The sequence below is a fragment of the Poecilia reticulata genome, chromosome 16 (genome assembly GCF_904066995.2).
Source record: "Poecilia reticulata chromosome 16, P_reticulata-male-v2, whole genome shotgun sequence".
NCBI classification, from domain to species: domain Eukaryota; kingdom Metazoa; phylum Chordata; class Actinopteri; order Cyprinodontiformes; family Poeciliidae; genus Poecilia; species Poecilia reticulata.
The window spans coordinates 30,733,164-30,756,790 of NC_088845.1; the positions used below are offsets into that span (position 1 = coordinate 30,733,164).

Sequence of the window (23,627 nt, forward strand, 5' to 3'; positions counted from 1 at the left end):
TAATAATCTGACTGTATTTTCATAATCATCTGACTTTATTCTCGTAGTATTTCAGCTTTAATCTGAAATAATCATATTATTTCCACTTTATTTTGGGAATACAACTGTTTTCTTGCAATACTGTAACTTTATTACATTATTTCATCTTTATTCTCATGCGTTTTTCTTTTAATATTGTGACTTTATTCTGCTAATATAACTTTATTTTCGCAATTTTTTTTGTTTCATTGTTTCTTAGTAAGGCCTTAATACTCTGTTGTGTTTTACTTTTACTTTTCCTTTACTATTTCTTATGCAAAATTTTACTACTTTGCCACTACCTTTTACTAAAATAAATTTTTATACACTGTAAAACAAGTCTCTAATTTACTGTAAAATACCACAGTTGCCAGTATTTTACTGTAAATAAGAGACGTTTTTACAGTGTAGTATTCTGTGACTTCTGAAGGTTGCAACTGATTATGCCACACAATTTCTTTTGCTATGTTTCGTTTTTACAAGTCTTGAAAACCATGTAGCGTTTTCCTTCTGCTTCACTATCCTGCCCTTTCTAGGTATTTATCTGCTACACAGAATCACCATAAATATACATTGTAATATTACAAAGTTTTAAAAAGTTCTGCAACGCACTGTGACATTGCATCTGCTTCTCATGGTAGTGCATACTTGCAGCTGTGGTATCTGCTGTTGAAAATATAGATTCAACTCCAGCAATAAAAAGCACGCTCTTTAGTAAGGGAAACTTTATTCTGTACACTAACCAGTTAGCAGAATCCTAGACAAAGAAACAGTAAGCGGCTGATTCCAGGGAAAGAAATTAAACAACAACCAAACAAAAATGTATTTCCATTATTTGCAATAAAGTCATTTTCCATGTCAGACATTTTTAAACATAAAAAAGTAGAAAGCTCAGTAGAACGCTGTGGTGTCTGACTGCACTACAGAAGCAGGTGAGTCACTCTTCCTGAAAAATACAAGCATATGACATCAGCGTCCCACAGCAGTACCTTTAATCGTCTGCTGAAAAAACATTTACTGCCAAGCAGGAGCTAACAGCCACACTGGAGCTGAACAAGGCGGCTTGAGAATAACAACATGTCAGCAGTCGGCCATCTTCATCCTCAACCTGCAGATGAAGAAAGTTCTCTGCTACAGTGTTTCCATCTGAGCTGTGCACAGTGTTATTTAAAACATGCCGTTACTATTAATACAACTTGCTACGTGTAAACATGCTTCGTGATTTATTTCCGCCAAAATCTCAAAGTTTGGTGTGCAAAAACAGAATCTCTAAGGATTTGTTTTGTTAGTGTTGAGGCGAGGCATGGACCGGTTAGTGGAACCAACATTATACCGACTGAGTTTTTCTCTGTTGAAGAGAAACATAGCGTGTATCTCGTGTATTTTTCCTGCTCACTGCAGGTCAGCTGGCTCCAAGAATTCCCAGACACTCTTGCCTTTTCTTGTAAGAGACGCAAATTTGAATGCTTAGAAGTTCTGATCCTAAAAATCCTAAAGAAACTCCATCCATCAATCCTATCAAGACGTTTTGATAGCCAGGAGCGGTAGGTGTGTTAATCAGCCAAACCAGAATAATAACATCAGATTGTGTTAATCTACAAAGAGCAAAAGATAGAGCATAATGTGAAAATTGTTAATGTAGCCACAGGAATAACCTTTTAACATTTCTGTTAAAAATCCAAGCAATTTGATCACATACATTTTTACTTAGCATCTTGTGCAAGTAGCATGATACCAGCTGCATTTCCATTAACCTTAAAATTGTGCAATAAATACATTTGCTTAATGGGAAAGCCGATTTTGAAAAAAAATCAATAGAAAGTTTTCCTCTAGAATGAGGCACTTTGTCTGCCGTATCGAAAGTAGTGTATTTTGCAAAACTGCAAAGGAAGCACTTTTTTGTTACATCACATGAATGAGCAACAACCAGATGTTGCTACTGGCAGAAAAGACAAAGAAGACGACAGGAAGTGGTCAGATGATGGTGGTGCTCCATGTTTTTTATTAACATTATTGCGTGAACAACCTTATTCACATTTGCAAAATAGTGTTGTTGATTTTTTTCAACAAACATTTTGTGCACATTTCTAATGGAAATGCAGCTGCTGTCAAAGCACCGACCCATACCTAGTTGCAGACCCTGCTTGGTGAGACAATTCTCTTCCTCCATCTATTTGAGCTTTGTGCATTTGTTTTTTATTCACAGTGAAATTTGGCTTATTTCCCTCAGAAAGCTGTAACAAAGGATGTGCTGCCAGCATCCTTCATGCTTTTTAAATACTTCCAGCCCACAGTTGCCTACCTCATTACCTAGAGATCCCGTGTATTGCACCCTCACACACCTCGCCACCTAAATGTTTTTGTTGCATATTTTAGTGTTTGAGAAAATGTGTGGCTCCAGGCACTTTGTGGTCCGAGTAGAAAAACTCATCATTTTCCCTGCGGTAAATGCTTAAATACAAACACGAAGGAAATCCTCTTTTATCCTGAATGAAAACTTATTAAGGCAGATTCAATAATCATAAATGTTTTGTGCAGTTTGGTGTTGATCAGACAAAAATAGAAGTTAGACTTTTTTGTGGTTTTTCTTCACAGTTTTGTCCTCCTCTGGTCTTCATGTGTCTCTTTGTGGCTTCGTTACTCGGTGAATCTCTATCTGTGGAAGAAACAGAACCGAAGTAAAATAGTACAACATTTAGAGTTAATTTACACCATTATACATCATATTTACTCTCAATTCAAGCAATAAGTTTACATGCAACAAAATGTTTTTATGCTTTCAGAGACAGAATAAGGAACAATATGCACCATGAGATTATAGTACAGTACTCTACAGATGTTCTACTGCATTTAAATGTATTTACACTAGTCAGTAAGTTTATCTTGCAGTTTGTTCTAGATAAAAAAAATGTATGCATATATATATATATATATAAATACATAAATTTTTTTGCCACCTAAATGATTTTGTCATTTAGGTATATATATATATATATATATATATATATATATATATATATATATACCTTGGTTCTTACCATCTTAATCCTGCTTTTTGGCTATTTCATCTTCTTTATCCTTGGAGGCCTCATTTACAGATGACACTGCGCGCACACGCACACACACAAAGAGACACACACACAAGAATGTCATTATCATATCAATGGCTCAGAGCTTGTTTGACATGATTTTACCTTCACCATGTCACACACAGCTGCCGCGGGTGAACTGACGAGCTAACAGTTATTCATATGTACATCTGGGCCTCCTTAACTGCACCACTGCTGATTTATTCTAACACACGCACACAGAGCACACAGATAAAGTCTTGTAAAAGTTATTTAATACATGCTTTCTTCCATTCCTAAAAGTACAAACTGTTTGGAGTGTAAAGAGTGAGACAAGAAGTATAAGGTTTAAATCATATTGTATTTACACACACCGCAAGAAAAGACACTGATTTTTCTCCCACTGTGTGACATCAAGTCAGCAAACACATTTCCTGTTTTTTTTTTTAGGTCCAAGCTGTCTGAATAATGAGACATTTCTTTTTAAAGATTGTTTCATCTTGCTTTAAACTAAGAAATATATTTTCAGTAGTATTCAGTGGAGTTGCTACCTCTCAACCAAGCTTACACTTCACAGAGCACTCCTCCCACCAAACTCTCCACTGAGTCCCTTCAGACTAGCCAGCAGCAATTAGCAAACACTTGGTGGAGTTAAACATTTACTGAGCTCATTACATGAGCTGCTTCTTAGTGTAGTGCTACTAAAAACAATGCTAAATGCTTCTTGTGATGACTTCCTGAAGGTGGAGTTTCAGAAACAGCAGGAGTTCCTTAAAGAGACAGAGTCAAATTGCGAAGTCAAATTTCTTTTAAGATGTGTTTGATTTTTATAACAATTGAAGGTAGCATGGGTCTGGAAAATACATAATACTGCCCCTCTGAGAAATATATATATTTTTAAATGGCTCATTGTTCTGGCTTTTAACAAATAGAAAAAAAATGTTAACATGAAATGACCTGAAACAATGTAAACTAAACCAAAGTATCTGGTCCCATCATTTGGGAAAAAAAACAAAACAAAAACAAACAAACAAAAAAACTTTAAATCAGCTCTTATCTTCATAGAGTTTTCCACCAAACCTCACCAAAGGCTGCAGACAATTCTGTGTTTAATTAGAAGCGGCGGGCCATGATAAGTCTGCTGGCAGCTCACACAATGAGAGAGGACTGTCTGACTGGAGCTGCTGTGCTGACAACATGTTCATAATACAACATCAACATGCAGAAGAGAAGCATTCTTGTCTCTGCTCATGTCACTTGTTTGGCATTAAGGTCCAACAATATCCCATTCAGCCCTCTCAGCGCATACAGCTGAATCGCTCACTAACATGTCAGGGTTGCCAGCTGCATGTGAAGGATTCATGTAAAGCTACCCCAGCTCCGGCTTCACCTTCATCGCTGAAATGATTGAAGCGATTGGCCATATAAAGGAACATCCAGTGCTTCTCTGCATGTCAACAAGATTTCATCCACTCCACCGAGTCAACCTCTCCTCACCTGTTGCTCCGCCTCCAAACTGTTTCTGCGTGCTTGCACACGTGTTCTGAGCGTTGAACACACACGCTAGCATTGATTTCTGTCACATTCCATTCCAGTCGTAGTCTTGCTACAAATGACCTCCACCTGAAAACTGTCTTCTGAATCAGCGTGACTCCCTGAAGAGTCTGTCAGCATGACAGTTTTGTCGACATGATGTGTGTGTGTGTGTGTGTGTGCGTGTGCGTGTGTGTGTGTGTGCGTGCGTGCGTGTGTGTGTAGGTGTGTGTGTGTGCGTGTGTGTGTGTGTGTGTGTGTGTTGTTTCATTAATCACAAAGCAAAATAAAACTGCCAGACTCTGGAGAACAGAGGCATCCATCATGAACTTAAAGGGGGCAGTATTATGTGTTTTACAGGCACATAGTGCCACTTTATATCACAATAAAGTTACATTCAGTTGTTATAAAATGCTGTCTATATATCAAATATGACTTGAAAGAAATTTGACTTAGTAATTTAATGCCTTGAAGTTGGGACTCCGTCTCTTTAATAATTCTACTTACAGGAAGTCATCGCAACATGGCCCCTCTGGACTTAGACTTATTTTATAGTCATTACACAAAGACACATAAGTGTCTATTAACCCTTTAACAATGTTTTTACCAGTGTTGTATTGAGAAGTAGCTCATATGATCAGTTCAGCTGATGTGTTCTACCAGGTGTTTCCTAGTTGTTGCTGGCTAGTCTGAAGGAACTTCAAGGAAGAATTTCATCCTCAAAGGTGGTGCTGATGTTGCCAATGGCGCAAACCACAAAGAAGACAACATGAAATAGTTAGAGGATGAAGGCTTGGCGTGTGTTTGAATGACTTACTGCCTGAACAAACTTATTCATGTGTGATTTTAACTGTTTCTTGTTTAATGGAAACACTGTAATTGCAAAAATTTTATTTTTCCAACGTTAGCAGAATATTGACAAAAGTTTTGTGCACATTTGTAATAGAAACACAGCTTGTGTTTCTAAGGTGTTAGTATGTCATACCCTCTGGTGACGATTCAGGAACTGGCTCAGTTGCAGGTTCTGGATCTGGTGGGGCTTGAGTTTGCATCGCGCTAGGATTCCCCTCAGAAACTTCTGCTGTGACTCCAGTCTCTGTACTGGACTCTGGATTCACCATGACTGGTGGAGATTCAGAACCCTTGACTGGCTCTGGGACCGAAACCCCTACAGGACCGGACGCCTCCTCTGGTGAGGCAGTAACACCAGAGGAGACTGTGGAAACCTCCGTCTCCTCATCGGTGGCAGAGTGAGGCTCAGCTTGAGCAGCAGCTGCAGCAGCAGTTACCGGAGGCATCTCTGGAATACTCGCTGCAGCAATAGTTGTGTCTATTACGGCATCTGCAGGTCCTGAGGGTTCGGTTGGGGCTGCATCTTCGTTGGCTACTGAATCTGTGGTTGCTGTTGAAGCTTCGGCTGCTGCTGGAGTCTCTGAGTCAGTTTCTGGTGACGTATTGCTGGGTGGGTCTTCTTCCTGGACAGGGTTAGCATTTTCAGTTGCTGCTTTGGAGGCTTCTTCAGCTACTCCCTCTTCCACAACTCCGGCGGTCCCTGCTGGCTCTTCTACAACCAACAGGGGAACTTCTTCCTTAGCAAGAACAGGGACCTCTGTCTGCACAGCTTCAACAGGTTGAGCTTCAGGGGTCTCCTCCAGGGCCTCAACTGCTTTGACTTCAGAAGGGGCTTCTGCCGGTACAGTTTCTACAGGAAGTGCTTCCTCCACGGGGGACAATACTTCAGTTACTTTGACAGCAACTTCTGCTTCTACTGTAGGCTGTGGTGCCAGTTCCTCATCAGCTGCGTTTGGCTCAGGAACTACTAGGAGATCTTCCCCAGACCCGAGATCCTCCTGGGCCTCCACGGCCTCCAGCACGGCCTCCGTCTCGTCTTCAGGTCCCGCTTTGGCATCATCTGGTGAGGCGGTCTGCACAGGCAGCTGCATCTGGTCCTCAATGGTCCGTACATCTTCTGCGATGATGCCGTTTCTGACTGCTGTGAAGAAAAAAAATTATGGAAAATAAAAGATTAGCAATTTGCAACTAGACCACCAGTTGTCAGTGACATATTTGTCTGTAACTCAGACATAGCAATGACAAAGTCAGGGAATTAAAAAATGAACCATGTTCTTCTCCTCATATGATTTATTGCCTTGGATTTAAAGGCAGAACCTTTGACAAACTTCTGTTGTCTGTGATATTATGAAATTCTCAGATAAATTCTCAGACTTTGCATCAGCCACATTTCTGTCAGGCCAGGCGCTCGTTTGCAAAAGCATAAGTTCTAGTGAACTGAATTTACATCCTGGACAAACGATGACACTAAGTCTAAAACAGAGAGAATGATCTCTGTGGTGAAAATCCCAGCTGTCCTCTCAACCTTTTTTATATGTAAAATAATATTTGTGAAAAAATATCTTAACTTCAATATTTTGTCTGGTGTGCTTCTAGTGTCTTTCCGTATATAATGTGGGATTTGAAAGAATTAGACGTTTTTGAGGGAAATTATGTAAAGTTTCAGTCAACACAGGATGCAGGAGACAGGAAAAACAATAAAGGACACAAACGGCATCCTTTCATTTCCTTGCTTGAAAATAGGATTTACTGAAGCCCTGAGGACGAGCATTCTGAGGAAATGATCCTCTCCGCTTTTGGTCAGTTAAGTCTGCGCACACACAAACATAGTGCACTTGTATATGGAAGTAATGAAGTCATATTTCAGAAAAATCCTCAGCTATGTCAATAGTCCGAATCGCAATGTAGCGATGGAAGCTTTTGATTGGTCGCAGACGAGCTGGACCGGAGCGGCTCGGTTTGCGGTACGGGTGGATGGCTCTGATGCTTCAGCTTTCTGATTTTATTTGTCTGTCGGAAGCAGTGAGCAGAGATCAGAGTGATGGGTGGAAGGGAATGTGTGGGCTTGGCAGACTGTGTGAAAATGAGCCAGTGGGAAAATTACAGCAATTAAGTAACACAAATCCCTTTGCTCTTCCTTTTCACAATTGATCTTTACATGCACTCTACAATCATTAGCTGCGTTGCATTATGAGTGTTTGTATTCTGCTAATGTTGAAAAAACAACGCAGTGTTTCCATTACATGAGAAACGCTATTAAAATCACACGAGAATAAGTTTGCTGGCTCCAGTGGCGCAACTACACAATATTCAGGTGGATGCGAAAACATAGATCGCAAACATAGATTATTTTAATTATGTAAAGCACTTTGAAATGCCTTGCTGCTGAAATGTGCTATACAAATAAAATTTGATTGATTGATTGATTGATTGATTGATTGATTGATTGATTGATTGATTGATTGATTGATTGATTGATTGATTGATTGATTGATAAAATAATATTGTTGAAATGTCATGGGTTTGTTGAGATCACATCTAGTACTGAGAATAAATATATCTTACAGACCATAACAGTAAAGAACTGATCACTTATTTATGTTTTTAATTAGATTTGATATATTCATTTCTTCAATATTATTTTTCATGTCAGTTTTAATGTCATGAGGCTGATGACTCCATGACACTTTCAATTTGACTCATTAGGACTTGATTAAGAACCAGATTTGGTTTTGTAATTTCTGTCCAGTAAAACTATTAATCTATAAATCAATAGACAGATCTAAATAAAGATATAATCCATGTTTCTGTCTCATATTTGTATGGCATTAAAAGGACCTGGAACTTTAGTTTTTCAACTGAAAGCTCTGGTTTGCACAGTAAATGCCATGTGGGTGAAGTTTTATGGATGATGCTCTGATGTCCCATTCTCCTGAAGGCAGCACAGAGCTGCACCACCAGAAACCCACAGAAACACTTAAGAGAAGAAGAGTTATGATTAATGTAGTTACAGTTTTAATGTAGTTATCCATGTTTTAATGTTGCAGAGCTCAGTCGTTTTGCAAATAGTTCAAAGTTTAAACTGGCATGTTGAACATCTTTTATCTTCTATTTTGTGGAATATTTAACAACTAGAAAATGGCAAAGAATACTGTTAGAATATGTTCTCATCTTAACTTGTCTTTGCGTTATTTTGTGTTATGTGTTCATGTTTTATAATTTACTTTGAAAGGTAAAGCTGCAAGTTCTATATCCTGTCACTTTGTTTATGTGCATGTTGTACTGTTGTTGTCCACCAGGGGCGATGAGAGTGAGTTCTTGTGTAAAAGCAGCACTGTTCTAATAAACTGAAGTAGAGATGGAGTTAACGGAAGGCTGAACGTTAGCAATAAAGTGAACACAGCTATCTAACGAAAAGAAGTGTGATTCATTTTAAAGATGAGTTCAGAACAAGAAAACGCAACAGGTTATGGGCCCAGGCACCGCACGGGAGGACGATGGGACAGACTAGTTTTCAACGGAGACGAAAACAACTACGAACTTTGGGAGGTAAAGTTCCTCGCTTACTTAAGAACGCTAGGCTTAAAAGACACCATCCTATCTACCGTGGACCCAGACGAAGAGAAAAACGCGGAATGTTACGCGGAACTAATCCAGGTCCTCGATGATAAGAGCCTGTCGTTGGTGATGAGAGATGCCGCCGACGATGGGAAGAAAGCTCTGCAGATATTACGCGGCCATTACGCCAGCCAGGGTAAGCCCAGGATCATCGCCCTTTACACAGAGCTCACGTCCCTGTTTAAAGAACCTGGCGAAACAATGACAGACTATGTTTTACGTGCTGAAAAAGCAGTAACGTCTCTGAGAAATGCAAAAGAGGTTATTAGTGATGGACTAATAATAGCAATGATTCTGAAAGGACTCCCGGAATCATACAAGCCTTTTGCTATTCACACAACACAGAGCAGTGAAGACTTGACGTTCACTCAGTTTAAGAGCAGACTTCGAAGCTATGAAGAGACAGAAAAGTTTGAGAGCAAACCGAAGTCAGATAATGTAATGAAAGTGGACATGACGACTGTAAACTGCTACAACTGTGGACAGCGCGGGCACATGGCGAGAGACTGCCGCCAAAAGACCGCGCCAAAATGGTGCAGCTACCACAGAAGTACAACTCACAGTGACGAGACATGCAGAAGAAGATCGAAACGGAAAGATGATGCCAAACAGACTTCAGACATGCAGGACATCCATGTGGAGGACCAGACCATGGTGTTCAAAGTCAGCCGGAATCTTCTACCTGACAACATCAAGCTTAATGGAATAATGGTGGACTGTGGAGCCACATCACACATCATCACTGATGAGGAAATGTTCACAAGAATTGACAAGACTTTTAACCCAAGTAGGCACTACATGGAACTGGCAGATGGAAAGAAGATGAACAATGTTGCACTGAAGCGTGGTGATGCACAGATTGAACTGTTGAATTCAAAGGGGAGGTATGTTAAAGTTACTCTGAAAAATGCTTTACTCATCCCATCCTACCCACAGAGCATATTTTCTGTGATATCAGCTACAGCCAATGGAGCCAGTGTAACATTTACAGATGGGCAAAATGAACTGCTGAGCAAGGATGGTACTGTGTTCCCTATTGAGGCACATGAGAAACTATATTACCTGAGAATGAAAAGCAATAATGAAGGATGCATTGAGGAAAACTTAAATGACATGATGAACAGAGATAAAGTGAAGCTAGCTTGTGATCTGAAAACATGGCATGAAATATTAGGACATTGCAACATGGCTGATGTTCTGAAATTACAAAATGTGGTAGAGGGAATGAAAGTCACTGACAATAGTAAAATGGAGTGTAACATCTGTACAGAAGGGAAATTTATCAACAGCAAAAACAAAGAGTCAGATGTTAAAACGAGCAAGCCACTAGAGTTGGTTCATACTGACCTATCAGGACCTATTGACCCTATAGGCTTAGAAGAACACAGGTATGCTATTTCCTTTACCGATGACTTCTCAGGATCTATTGCAGTCTACTTTCTGAAAAACAAAAGTGATGTGACTAAAGCAACAAAACAGTTTCTGGCAGACTGTGCACCCTATGGTAATGTTAAGTGTTTTAGGTCTGACAATGGTACAGAGTACACATGTAATGATTTTCAAACACTACTCAGAGATAAAGGCATTAGACATGAAACGTCATCACCGTACTCCCCACACCAAAACGGAAAAGCAGAGAGACAGTGGAGAACACTCTTTGAAATGGGAAGGTGTATGTTATCAGAAAAGGACTTACCTAAAGAACTGTGGCCATATGCTGTTCAGTGTGCTGCCCACATTCGCAACAGATGTTATAATAACAGAACCAAAAACACCCCATATTTCTTGATGACAGGAAGAAAGCCTGATCTTTCAAACATGTGGGTATTTGGATCAGAGTGTTACTCGTACAACAACCGCCACAAGAAACTAGACTCAAGAGGGGAAAAGGGACTGTTTTTAGGGTACAGCAAGAACAGCCCAGCTTATTTGGTGTACCACCCACAGGTGAGAAAAGTTTCTAGACACAGGCTGGTAAAGTTCATCAAAGAAAATGGTGTTGACCAACAGACACAGACAGATGTTTGGGATCTAGGGACCCAGGATCACAGATACCCGATGCAGACAGACAGACATGATGTAACACCCTTAACCCAGAATGTAACCCCAAGTGACAAAGAGGAAATTACTCTTCAGGAAACTCAAAATGCAGAGTTTTCAGATTATATCACTGGGAGTGAAATTGATGATCAAACAAAACAAAGTGATCGTTATCCAAAAAGAGAGAAAAGACCCCCAAAATACCTTGAAGATTACCAATTAGATTCTAAAACTAAAGATGTCACACAGATAACTGTTGATCACTGTTACAGGGCTGTGTTTGGTATCCCTCAAACATTCAGTGAGGCTCAGAAGTTACCACAGGCAGACAAATGGAGACAGGCAATGAGGGACGAAATTGACTCGCTTAAAGAAAACGAAACATTTGAACTGAGCGTTCTACCAGAAGGTAGGAACACAGTTGGAGGGAAGTGGGTATATACGCTTAAAGAACATGAAGGAAAAGAGATTTTCAAAGCTAGGTATGTAGCAAAAGGCTACAGCCAAACAGAAGGTATAGACTACCATGAAACTTTTGCTCCAACAGCTAACATAACATCAGTGCGAGCATTAATGCAGATAGCAGTTCAGAACAACCTTAAAGTACATCAGATGGATGTCAAAACAGCTTATTTGCATGCCCCAATTGCAGAAGAAATTTACTTGGAACAGCCTGAGGGTTTTGAACAACAAACAGAAACAGGACAAAAATGTGTGTACAAATTAAAGAAATCTCTGTATGGATTAAAACAATCAGGGAGAAATTGGTACAAACTCCTGAACGATCATCTTGAACAAAACGACTTTGAAAGGAACCCAGTCGATCATTGTGTGTACAGAAAACAAACAGAAAATGACACGGTTATTGTGCTCATCTGGGTGGATGACTTGATCATTGCTGCTAGCAGCATTGAAGTTTTGGACAGTTTCAAAGAAACAATGAAATCAAAGTTTAACATGAAGGACTTAGGAAAAATATCAAATTTTTTAGGCATACATTTTGAGCAAAAAGATGATGAAATAAAAATGAGCCAAAAGAAGTACATCCTAAAATGTTGGAAAAATATGGAATGTTGGACTGCAAACCAAGATCCACCCCATGCGAACTAAGACTTGATCACAAAGAAAATCGTGAGTGCGATGAAGCAAAAGTAATGAATCCTACAAACTATCGCGAGATAGTAGGTAGTCTGATTTATGCCATGACCTGCACCAGACCAGACATCAGTTGGATAGTGAGCAAACTTTCCCAGACATTAGCTAAACCTATGACAGAGGATTTAGTGAATGCTAAACATGTTTTGAGGTATCTAAAAGGTACTTGTGACTATGAACTAAGTTTCAAGAGAAACAATGAAGACTTGAACCTTATAGCCTACAGTGACTCTGACTGGGCATCCTCAGTAGAGGACAGACGCAGCACCACAGGTTATTGTTTCAGTTTAACGCCACAAGGTCCAGCCATTTCCTGGAAATCCAAGAAGCAACCAACTGTGGCTCTTTCCACATGTGAGGCTGAGTACATTGGGTTAACAGCTACTACTCAAGAAAGTCTATATTTAAGTCAACTCTTAAATGGTATTGATAACAAGAAGTACAGCTGCACAATGCTTCATGGCGATAACCAAGGGGCCATTGCATTGTGTAAGAACCCTGTGAACAGACAGAGATCCAAACACATTGATGTGAAGTATCATTTTATACGCGATGCACTGAGAGAGGGAAAAATCAATGTGGTGTACTGTCCATCTGAAAATATGTTTGCTGACATCTTAACCAAACCGGCACCAAAAGCAAAATTTCTGAAATTTAAAGGATGGTTTTTTGGACATTAAATATTTAAAGGTAAAGAAGATGAGGACAAGGGAGGGTGTTAGAATATGTTCTCATCTTAACTTGTCTTTGCGTTATTTTGTGTTATGTGTTCATGTTTTATAATTTACTTTGAAAGGTAAAGCTGCAAGTTCTATATCCTGTCACTTTGTTTATGTGCATGTTGTACTGTTGTTGTCCACCAGGGGCGATGAGAGTGAGTTCTTGTGTAAAAGCAGCACTGTTCTAATAAACTGAAGTAGAGATGGAGTTAACGGAAGGCTGAACGTTAGCAATAAAGTGAACACAGCTATCTAACGAAAAGAAGTGTGATTCATTTTAAAGATGAGTTCAGAACAAGAAAACGCAACAAATACGAATATTTTTTTCACTCTGATTGGCTGCTGTTAGGCTTATCGATTTTAAGTTGAATGTTAATTGCATTTTTCGTAGACGCCTGTGAAAATAATTTCTATTCCTATGGCCTTTTTGTTCTCTGGAAAATTATTTTTGATAATAAATACAGAAACAAGCATAAAAATCAAAACATCTACAATAGTGATAGTAATATTAATGATAAAATAATGGTCGGTCCAAAGTAGCCTACAAATTCTTTGGTGGGGGGCGGTGAGGGACCTCGATAGAGGCTAGGGGGGCGCTGGCCCAAAAAAGGTTGAGAAACACTGATGTAGATTGTTTCCAAAGGTATGATTAAAAATTTACTATTTAATAATCTGGAGTTTGAGCAGTGGGCATTTATTGTTTATCATTTGTCATTTATTATTTTAAAAAAATTTTGAAAAGTCTTATAATTTTGATTTTGTCATGATAAATTTCAGTTGATGTCAAATAAAACTGACAGTATGATCGGAAATGTTATTTTTTTCTATTTTCTCCACTTTTTGTTCCACGAGAGGAGCAATAAATATATGTCAATTCAAAAACAGGATTGAATGCAGTAACTTTGTGCAGTTTAATGACAGAAATCACACTTTAAGTGGCGTCGTGAAGAAGCTTATTTCAAATCAAAATGCTTTTCAAGAACAATATTTGTGTTTGTAGCGCTATAAATGCCGTGCCATGGACCTGCTGACCTGCTAAACTACTTAAAAATAAGTAATGCTTTTTTCATCATAATTTTGATCATTATTGCAATAGTACCTCAGAATATCGCAATAAAGTTGTAAATCTGTACTGCCTTGTCAATATTCAGTTTTGAAAATTGGGAAAGCGACTGTTTGAGTTGAGGTTGATGCCTCCAATGCCAGGCATCAGTTAATCATGTGTCAACAGGATTTAGCAGCCAGAGATGACACAGATCTTAGTCAAAACAGCGCCACGGCTGGCCTGCAGTGGAGGGAAGAGAGGGGAGGAGGGGATGGGACACAAAGCAGGGGCCCGGACCAGGGATAGGGCCGGCACAGGCCAGGATGTCATCCAGCTGGTGTGTCAGACAGGCGGCACGCTGTAGGAATAAAAACCTCCCCTCATTCAGCTGCATTTAACATAGCCTGGCCAGGCTGAGTGGACAATTACTGATGGTCTTGGTAGTGATGATGCAAGAGTCTGGAAGGAAACCCGAGTTTCTCTCTCTGTAGGTGGAAAAAGCTGTCCGGCAGGAACAACGCAGTAACACAAGCATCCCACATTCAGTCAGGGAAGCAGAACATGAACACAGAGACGATGAGTCTGTTTCAGGTTCAAATATACAGTTTTTCCTTTCCCCAGATCTCTGAATTAACTTATGTTCCACAGGAGCTAGAGCACGTTCTGTTGCTCATGTGCAAACCAGGATGGGGGACACAGAGTTCATGGAGCGGTGCCTGGCATGGCACGTCCATGTGGCACTGAGCCGTCTGGAACAATGAGGAGGCAGTCATAGATTATGTCAGACCTTCTGCTGCGTTTCTGCTCAGGCCTGCACACAGAGCTCACATATGTAGAGAGATACAGACAGAACACAGAGTGCTATGTGTGGCAAAATAAATTAGAAAAAACTTTCAACACATCATCATCAAGGTGAAACATGTTGGTGGCAGCATTATGCTGTGGGAACGCCTGAGCAGGAACAGAAAATCTGGTCAGCTATTGGCTTGAAAAATGATTTGAGATCAGGGTAAAGATTCACATCCTAGCATAACAAAAACTCTAGTGAGTGGTCCAGTCAAAGTACAGACTCAAGCGCAAAAATAAGAATCTGTGGTAAAACTTGAATGTTGCTGTTCAGAGATTCTCACCATCAAATCTGACTGAGGTTTATCTGGTTGGTAAAGCAGGATGCACACAAATGTCCCTCTTCAGATGCCATGGAGTCAAACCCACAGAAGACTTTGATGGATTTATAACAAAAGTTTATTCTAGTACAAAGTACTGACACGTGGGGTCAGAATACTAACACACACTGCACTTTCAGATTATTGTTCTTTAAAAATAAATAATACAATCATGCATTATTTTTCTTCTAACTCTCGATTATGTTCTATACAAAGTCCCAAATGCAGCATCTGTTTTTCTGGTTGCAGTGGACAAAATGTAAGAAAGTTCATGGTCTTTAAATATCTTTTTTTTTATTTTTTATTTTTTATATTGTACAGTAAATATGTTCTTTTGAAAGTTTTGTAATCCAGAACAGTCAGACGTCCGTGAATCACTACACAAAATTGGTAGCAAACAGGTTAGATTGCAAATGTTGCCGCAGGCTGCAGATAGATCTCTAAACAATCCCAGCTGCTCCCATGCAGAGTTATTGTCCTACATAAAATGCTCAGTTTGCTTTATGAGAGAAGTCAACATGTCCAAAGAGTTAAAAAAAAAAAAAAGAAAGAAGCCTCTCAGGTCTCATTTCATCAATAAATCATTGAATGTTTTTAGCAGTCCTCTTCTTAGCAGTAGCCAAGCAGGACGGGGGAGGATTAGGACAAACAAACAGTAATGACTTGTAGGATTCAAAGAGAACAACAGAAATATTTCAGCACCTGAAGTATTCGATCTGTGCAAGGAGAGTGAAAGCACAGAGTGTACCAGCCAGCTGCAAACAGCCTCCAGCAAAATGTGACTGAGTGGCAGAAGGAGAGTTAAGCAGCTGCACTCTGCCTGACAGAACATATGCTGCTCTCTACACTTCAAAACACACAAATGAAGGGCAAAGTGCACTTTTAATATTCACTCAAACGTCATCACTCACCCACTGTGTCCCCGTTGCTCTCCTCAGGCTTTGTGCCTGGTCTCTTCTCCTGCTCCACTGTCTGTGCGCTGGATGATGAGCAACCCATGCTTGGAAGCAAAAATATGACAAATCTAGAAAGCTGGAGGCTGCTTCAGGAACAAGTGACCACAAGTTTCAGTGCTTCCTGCTTTCTTTCTTTTTTTATTTTTTTAAAAAGTTGATGCTGTCTTTCTGTGCGAACAGGAGCATCTAAACTCTCCACAAGTCCTCAAAGCAGATGGGAACCATTATCTGCTCTATGCTATGGGATCACTCATGCTCCGATGTACTTTTACAATCTGCTTCCTGCATGCAGCAAAGCAGTTCAGGCAGCAACGCTGAGTGTTCCCCTAACTACCTCCAGCACTAATGTAGAACTATCCATGCAGCAGCAAGAGGAGGACGAGGAGTAGGAGGAGGAAGAGGAGGCAAACACTTCTGAGGACAGTGTCCTCCCCTCTGACGCCTGTGTGGCACAGATCCACCCCCTGGTGGTGAAGTGTCAAACCGCACACGCAACAAACGTCCATCCATCTATTTTCTTTACACCCTTGTCCCTTAGTGGGGTCAGGAGGGTTGCTGGTGCCTCTCCAGCTAACATTCCGGGCGAGAGGCGGGGTTCACCCTGGACAGGTCGCCAGTCTGTCGGAGAGCTTCACAGAGACACACAGGACAAACAATCATGCACACACACACTCACACCTAGGGGCAATTTGGAGAGGCCAATTAACCTGACAGTCATGTTTTTTTTTGGACTTTGGGAGGAAACCGGAGTACCCGGAGAAAACCCATGCATGCACAGGGAGAACATGCAAACTCCATGCAGAAATACCGGGACCGGGAATCAAACCCAGAACCTTCTTGCTTCAAGGCATCAGCCCTACCAACTGCACCACCGTGCAGCGCCCACAACAAACGTAAAAGTAGAAATTTTTATTTACACGTGAATCAGTGGATTAACATAGAATTCAGTTCAGTTCATTTATATGGCGCCACTTAACGACAAGTGTCATCTCAACACAGTGGAGAGAAAAAAACTCATTTTTTGTATTTTCCAGACACATGGTGCCATTTTATAGCACAGTCAAGTAACTGTGTTAACTTCACTTGTTATAAAAATACTGTATATATGATGCCTTGAAATTGGGTCTCTCTCTCTCTCTCTTTATAATCTCCTGGTCTTTCTGATAGTTCACCTTGATGAAGTCATCACAACATTGCTCCTCTATTAAACCTTTTTACAACGTTCTTATGTTGTAAAAGGGTTAATGGAGAGAAAACATAGCAAATTTGCTATAATGAGCTCAGCAGATCTGCAGTTCCACCAAGTGTTTGCTAATTGCTGCTGACTAGTCTGAAGGAGCTGAGTGAGGCAGAACTGCTCTTTGATGTGGAAACTCAGAAGTTTGGAAACACAGCTGAATGGTTGCTGTGAGAGATTCAAAAAAATGTTCAAACATGAAATAATCACCATTATAACAAGATGTATTGGTAAAAAAAAGTTCATTTTACATAATACTATACCTTTAACAGGAAGAAACTTCCAGCAGAACCAGAACTGGGTCAGAACTGGGTCTGCCACAAGCGGCTGGAGGTTTGAGAGCAGAGACACAAAAACAAACAGAGGATCTGATGTAGGAGGAGAGCTTTCTGTGTTAATGACGAGTAAAAAGTTAATACCAAAAGATGATCCCAGCTGCAGGCATGTGCTACTGTAGCTTCCATGAAAAAAAATAACTGAGAGAAAACATAAAGTTTACAGTTGAAATAACAGCAAATAATGCAAATTAGAAGAATAAAGTAAGGCCAGGATAAGCAGGTATAGACGATGGATGGATGGATCAAATAAAATCAAGGCACAGAAATTCAGATATTGAAATGTTTATTCATCAGTATGCTGTACAATCTACAATAATATAGTCAGTCAACTTTCTTCACAAATAAATGTTTAAAGTGGGAGAGCACTTCAGTTGAAAAACCATGCCATCTTGGCTGTCTGCCCAGGGCGGCATGGGCATGGGGGGCAGCACGAGGGAGGAACAAATGTAATCGTATGTTCTGATCTAGTGTTCTACTGTTCATTACATGTCCAGTCAGTGGGGTTGGTGTTCAAACTTTTATTCCCAGGACAAAAACAAAACAATAAAAATGCACAAATTAGTTTATTAATTATTTTTTTTGTTTCACCTGCTCAACAATAAACAACTTTTTTAATGAAATGTGTATATTATTGAAGATCTAAAATATGCAAAGCCACATTTGGCCCCCGGGGCCACGCATAGAACAACACTGTAAAATACACTGGTGGCTGATGAGCTGAAGTTTGTTTTTTCTATATCTTGTGCAGATTTAGACTTATTAGTAAAGTAGAATCAATGAATAGATTATGTATTTTTCATGTGTTTGAGTTTAAATATCTCACATGTTAAGTTTTTATAGCTAATACAGCTTCCTGTGCGCATCTGATAAAATTTAGATTTTACGTAATCTTTGCAGCAAAGGGGCGGCCATTAGAAGGACCAAAATGAAATTTTGAAAAGATTTGAAAATGAAACTTGATTTCATTTAAATATATAAATCTCCACCTATTACAGCATTGCATTTTAAAACACAATGCTGTTTGCTTCATTAGAAGATAAGGTTTCTATTTGAGCTAATGTATGACCCACAAATACAGACATGCTGAGATATAGGATGTAAAACAGGACCACCTAACGGATAAACGTCACATTGTACTGCAAGACGATAAACAGCATCAACAGTTGAGGACGATCCCGTCAGAACCAGGCAGCACCAGAATTTCATTTGTTCACCACTTGATTCTCCAGAGACTCCAGCTTCTTTGACATCGCTTCAAGTATTTGTGTTAAAGAGGCTCACAAGAAATACATCCAATGTTGGAACACAAATAAAGATATTACAGATACTCCTGCACAAAAAGGTCCCCAAAAAGAGCACAGAGGCATCTTAATAAATCTCTTTTTCTAGTAAGCATCAACTGGACATTTGTTATTAAACGCCTTATAAATACAGCACTGAATAAACGCAGCATTAACAAATGCACAAAAACCATTCTTGAAGATTCTTATAGACAGATAAAGACCAAGACAGTGAATGTAATCAAATGTTTAAAATATTAAGTGAAATTCAAATGGTTTTTCTGCTTCTGCTCAGGAAGCAGAACGCAGCCTCGTCTCTTCCCTGCTGAGGACCCGTCTATGTTCAACCTCCAGACGGTTTATTTTTGGAAAGCTATCTAGGTCTGCAGAGGTAAACAAACAGGTATGGAAAGAATAATAATTCTCATATTGGAATCAATATTCGCCCTCTGTGAGGATAGAGGACAAGCTAAACACAGAAACAACAAGCTGTGCTCAGTCAAATGTGTGGACAAGTGAGACAACTAGCTCAACATTCGATTGTTTTTATTAACTGGAGCATCTTTATTTTAAAATCAGAATTCCATTAATAGTGTATTCACCGTTAATGGAACCTTGTTGTAGTGGGACCAGCTGCAGACATGTTCTAGTTTAGCTTCTAAACTGAGTCTATTTGGGTGAAGGCTGTGATGTTGGTTTTGGACCTGACATTATTTTCATAAAGACATTCTTGTAAGGAGGCCGACACCTATAATTTTACTAATGTAATAATAACAAGTTAAGTGCCAGATAAGTAAGCATAGCTAAATATAGAATTAATTTGCCAATTAAAAACAGAAAAATAAGCATAACTTTTAAATGCTGTTTATTTAGCATTTATTTTTGCCCCACTGAGACCCCATTGTAAAACATCTACTTTATGTATTTATTTTATTTATTTTTTTACCTCATCAGCTTTGTTGTTTTACTATAAATCCAGTTATTCCCTCTGTGGAGGAAACCAGCAAAAAAAAAGGATATTACTCTGAGCCAGGTTCTTCAGCTTCTCTGTCACTTGGTTCTGAAACACGATCACGCTCTCACACCGACACAAGCTTTCATCTGCCGGTTTGTCTGCAGAGGCAAAAGTAAACATGGTTAGCACATCTTTTTGACCTTTAATTTACGAGTCAGTGCTGTGAGGGGAAATGACTTTCCTCTTTCAGCCCCGACACATTTCTGTTCCTGTCAGGAACCGGTTCTGAACAAAACAGGTTTTATACTTCCCAGGTTTACATCTGGGGATGAAATATCTGTATCCAGACGCAGATATTTTCACTTATCTGCAATATTTTCACAAAGAAGTTCAATAATCTGCCAGTGTAACCGAATGTGGTGGGATGGTGTTTCACCCTCCCCCACGCTTTGCGTCGGGTGTGGCGAGAGGCGCGCCACTGATTGGTGGGCGGGGCAGATGCCTTTAAAGCTGGGTAAGTCGCTGCGAGGTGTGTGTGTGCCCTTGTTTCCTCCACTGTCTGCACAATTGGCGGCTACATGTTGGCGGTGTTTGATTTGCTCGTCTGATATCGTAAGTGCCATTTTGCTATCCGGGCTGGGATCGTGGTTGGTTTTGTTGGGTGCTACACCTGTCGTGCGTTTCCGCAGTGCGGCTCTGCTGGCGTTGCCGGCCGCGGCTGGAGGTTGTGGTGGTGTGTGGCTTCTGCCTAGTCTTCGCCTGCTGATCTGCTCCCTCCTGGTGTAGGCTGTGTCTCCATCCCTGGGTAAGCTACCTGCCATTTAGTTCTGGATTATTTTATTTTGTACTTAGCATTAATGGGTTTTCTGTTTCAGGCAACTGAGTGTTGGGAGCTGCAGTGCTTTGGACGCTCTGCTGCTTTGTCTTGTCGCTGTGTGTTCTGGCCGCTCTCCGCTGAGCCTGTTGTGGATTGGGCAGGCTGGTGGGCGGGGCATTACTCCTCTGGCCCCCATAGAAGGGCACTTGGAGAGACGACGACAACTTGTTCCATCATTTGAAGTATTTTCTTTTACCGTTTGTTGAAGTATTCATTTGTTTCTGTTGAGTGCTGTGTTTCTTTTGTGTTGCATGTTCTTTTGTTTTCTTGCTTTATTTTGTTGCATTTGCATGGTTTGCTTGTTTTCTTGGAACAACCTCATCTTGTCTGTCCCTTCTTGTGTGTTCCCTTTTTCTTTGGTTCCGGTGACCAAGTAGTGAGCCCGATGCCTCGGATTTTAAAAGAAGTGTTTTAAAAAGAACTTTTAGATAATTGTTTAATAAAGTATTGTACACTGTTAAATCTGTGTTCTGGTGTGTCTTGTTACTTTTTTAGAAATATCTCCACCTGCTGGTCACACGTTACTTATCAATATTAAGGAATATTGACTTAAAACAAGGTCTTAGTTCTTCCTGATAAAGTTACATGTCAGTTAGTTTTTTGTCTTATTTCAAGCATACTTAAATAAGATATTTGCACAAAAAACTAGACCAAACATACTTGGTAAGATTTTGTGTTTGTGCAGAGTAAAATTAGTTCTTAATTAGTGATTACCTTTACACATCCTTGACTTCAGTTTCTTTGTAATTTCTCCCATTTTCTCAAAGTCCTCTGCGTAATAGAGGTGCATCCCAGCAGGTTCCGAAGCAATTTCCCTCAGCTCCTGTTCAATGGCCTTCCCAACGCCCAGCGCGTATATCGTCACCCCTGAAAGTGGCAGAAAACAGAGCCAAGGGACGAGTTTAATATCAGAAAGAACATGTTTTCCTAGAAAAGTAACTCATATCACCAGAGGTCTTTGCTTTGCTGGCCCACTCGGAAACATCATCCTGCGACCTTCCATCGGTGAACACGATGCAGACACGCGGGACGTTCAACCTGGCGCCTTCTTTCTCCGAAAAGCTGAATTGGAACATGTGGCGCAGCGCCGAGCCGGTCATGGAGCCCCTCCCCATGTACTGCATCTGGCTCACGGCCCGCTTGACGTCCTGTGCCGCGGCGTGCTGGCCCAAAGAAAACTCTGTGCGCACCTTGGTGGAGAACTGAATGAGTCCGACGCGCGTGACCGTCCTGGAGACGTCCAGCGAGTCCACGATGCTGTTCACGAACTGCTTGACCAGCTCAAAGTTGGCGGGGCCCAAACTCTTGGAGCCATCGATCACGAACACCAAATCCATGACTCCGTCGTGACACCCTGGTTCTGTCAGGTGCGAAGACAAGAAAAACGTGTTGATGTAGATTTTTGTTTGTTTATTTAGTCTTCAATTGCATCTAAGAATAAAGAAGAAAAACAGCTAAGACTTTACTTTCACAGCTTTTCCTATCTTCAGCCAACAGGAATCCCTCATTACATTTACAGATGTAGGAGTCAGTGGTGCTGACACACAGATGTTCGCAGCCATGGTCCAGAGTTTGACACAGATCAACACCTAGAAGTTTAACACATGTTACTGATGCTGCTGAGAAACAATGAACCTGTTTATTCATACTGAATTCTACTAAAAGCCAGGGCTGAAACGATTCATCAGGTTTATTCTGTTGTTGAAATAATGCTCAACAAATTTAAATTGTAAAATTATTAACAGTAGTATAAGGCAGAAAACATGCAATTTGCTGAAAGAGCAAATCAATCAGAGAAGTAATTCAGACAAGGCTGTAAACACACACGCAGACACACGCACACACGCACACACACACACACACACACACACACATATATATATATATATATATATATATATATATATATATATATATATATAAATAAATAGAACGTCTCATTCTCACGTTTAGCTTACACAGAAGTTACATTGGACTTAATTTACTTGATTTACTTGTTGCAAAATGTTTTAACTTGAAATTCAAATTATTTGATATTTGTATTGAGTTTTACAATATGTCGTGACATTTAGAGAAAGTGTGATTTCTGCAACTGCAAGGTACAATGGCTTAGTTGGTTAAAGTGCCTGTCTTGTAAACAGGAGATCCTGGTTTCAAATACCAGCAGTACCTAATATGATAACCCTTTATTATTGTTGTTCAAATTGTTAGTTGTTTGCATTCCGGTTCAAAATATGTCAAAGCATTTAGAGAACTTGTGTTATTTCTGATTTTGCAAGGTTCGGTGGTTTAGTTGGTCAAAGCACCTGTCTAGTAAACAGGAGATCCTGGGCTCAAATCCCAGCAGTACCTTTGAAAAAAGGAGCTTCACAATGCCATGCTTTTGTTCAAATTATTTGAATTCAGTCTTACAATATGTCGTGACATTTAGAGAAAGTGTGATTTCATCTATTGCAAGGTGCTGTGGCTTAGTTGGTCAAAGCACCTGTCTAGTAAACAGGAGATCCTGGGTTCAAATCCCAGCAGTACCTTTGAAAGAAGTGTCTTTACGATGCAATACTACTGTTCAAATTATTTGAATTCCGTTTTACATTGATTGACATGGCTTTTTTAAAATATAAAAAAGCCATGTCACACAAAGGTGCTTTATAATATGGCTTTTTATATAAAAAAGCCATATTTTTTATAAAATATGGCTTTGATTTGATTTGATTTGAATCATTTGATTCAAATCAAATGATTTGAATTCCGTTTTACAACATGTCGTGAC

The 23,627-nt window shown here is 39.9% G+C and overlaps 2 protein-coding genes and 1 non-coding gene across 4 annotated transcripts; 1 reads left to right on the forward strand and 2 right to left on the reverse strand.

Annotated features, from left to right (window-relative positions):
- Window positions 1-728: 728 nt before the first annotated feature.
- Window positions 729-16,671, reverse strand: LOC103478818 (uncharacterized). Of its 2 annotated transcripts, none has more exons than XM_081616757.1 (4): window positions 16,126-16,671; window positions 5,605-6,609; window positions 3,057-3,122; window positions 729-2,674 (listed from the first exon to the last, which is right to left on the reverse strand). In XM_081616757.1, the coding sequence occupies exons 1-3, from the start codon at window positions 16,211-16,213 to the stop codon at window positions 3,061-3,063; spliced, it is 1,155 nt and encodes a 384-aa protein (XP_081472883.1). In that variant the 5' UTR covers window positions 16,214-16,671; the 3' UTR covers window positions 729-2,674; window positions 3,057-3,060. The 2 variants fall into 2 exon arrangements, with proteins under 2 accessions (XP_081472883.1, XP_008431101.1); XM_008432879.3 differs by having other exon boundaries at window positions 5,605-6,612; window positions 16,126-16,622.
- A 1,340-nt stretch (window positions 16,672-18,011) lies between these two features.
- Window positions 18,012-22,519, reverse strand: LOC103478817 (matrilin-1-like). The gene is made up of 5 exons (XM_008432878.2): window positions 22,324-22,519; window positions 21,807-22,217; window positions 21,572-21,724; window positions 20,046-20,138; window positions 18,012-19,003 (listed from the first exon to the last, which is right to left on the reverse strand). Exons 1-5 carry the CDS (start codon window positions 22,502-22,504, stop codon window positions 18,948-18,950), a joined length of 894 nt encoding a protein of 297 aa, XP_008431100.1. The 5' UTR covers window positions 22,505-22,519; the 3' UTR covers window positions 18,012-18,947.
- A 795-nt stretch (window positions 22,520-23,314) lies between these two features.
- Window positions 23,315-23,388, forward strand: trnat-agu (transfer RNA threonine (anticodon AGU)). Its single transcript has one exon. It is a non-coding gene; the product is annotated as a tRNA-Thr (tRNA).
- Window positions 23,389-23,627: the final 239 nt, after the last annotated feature.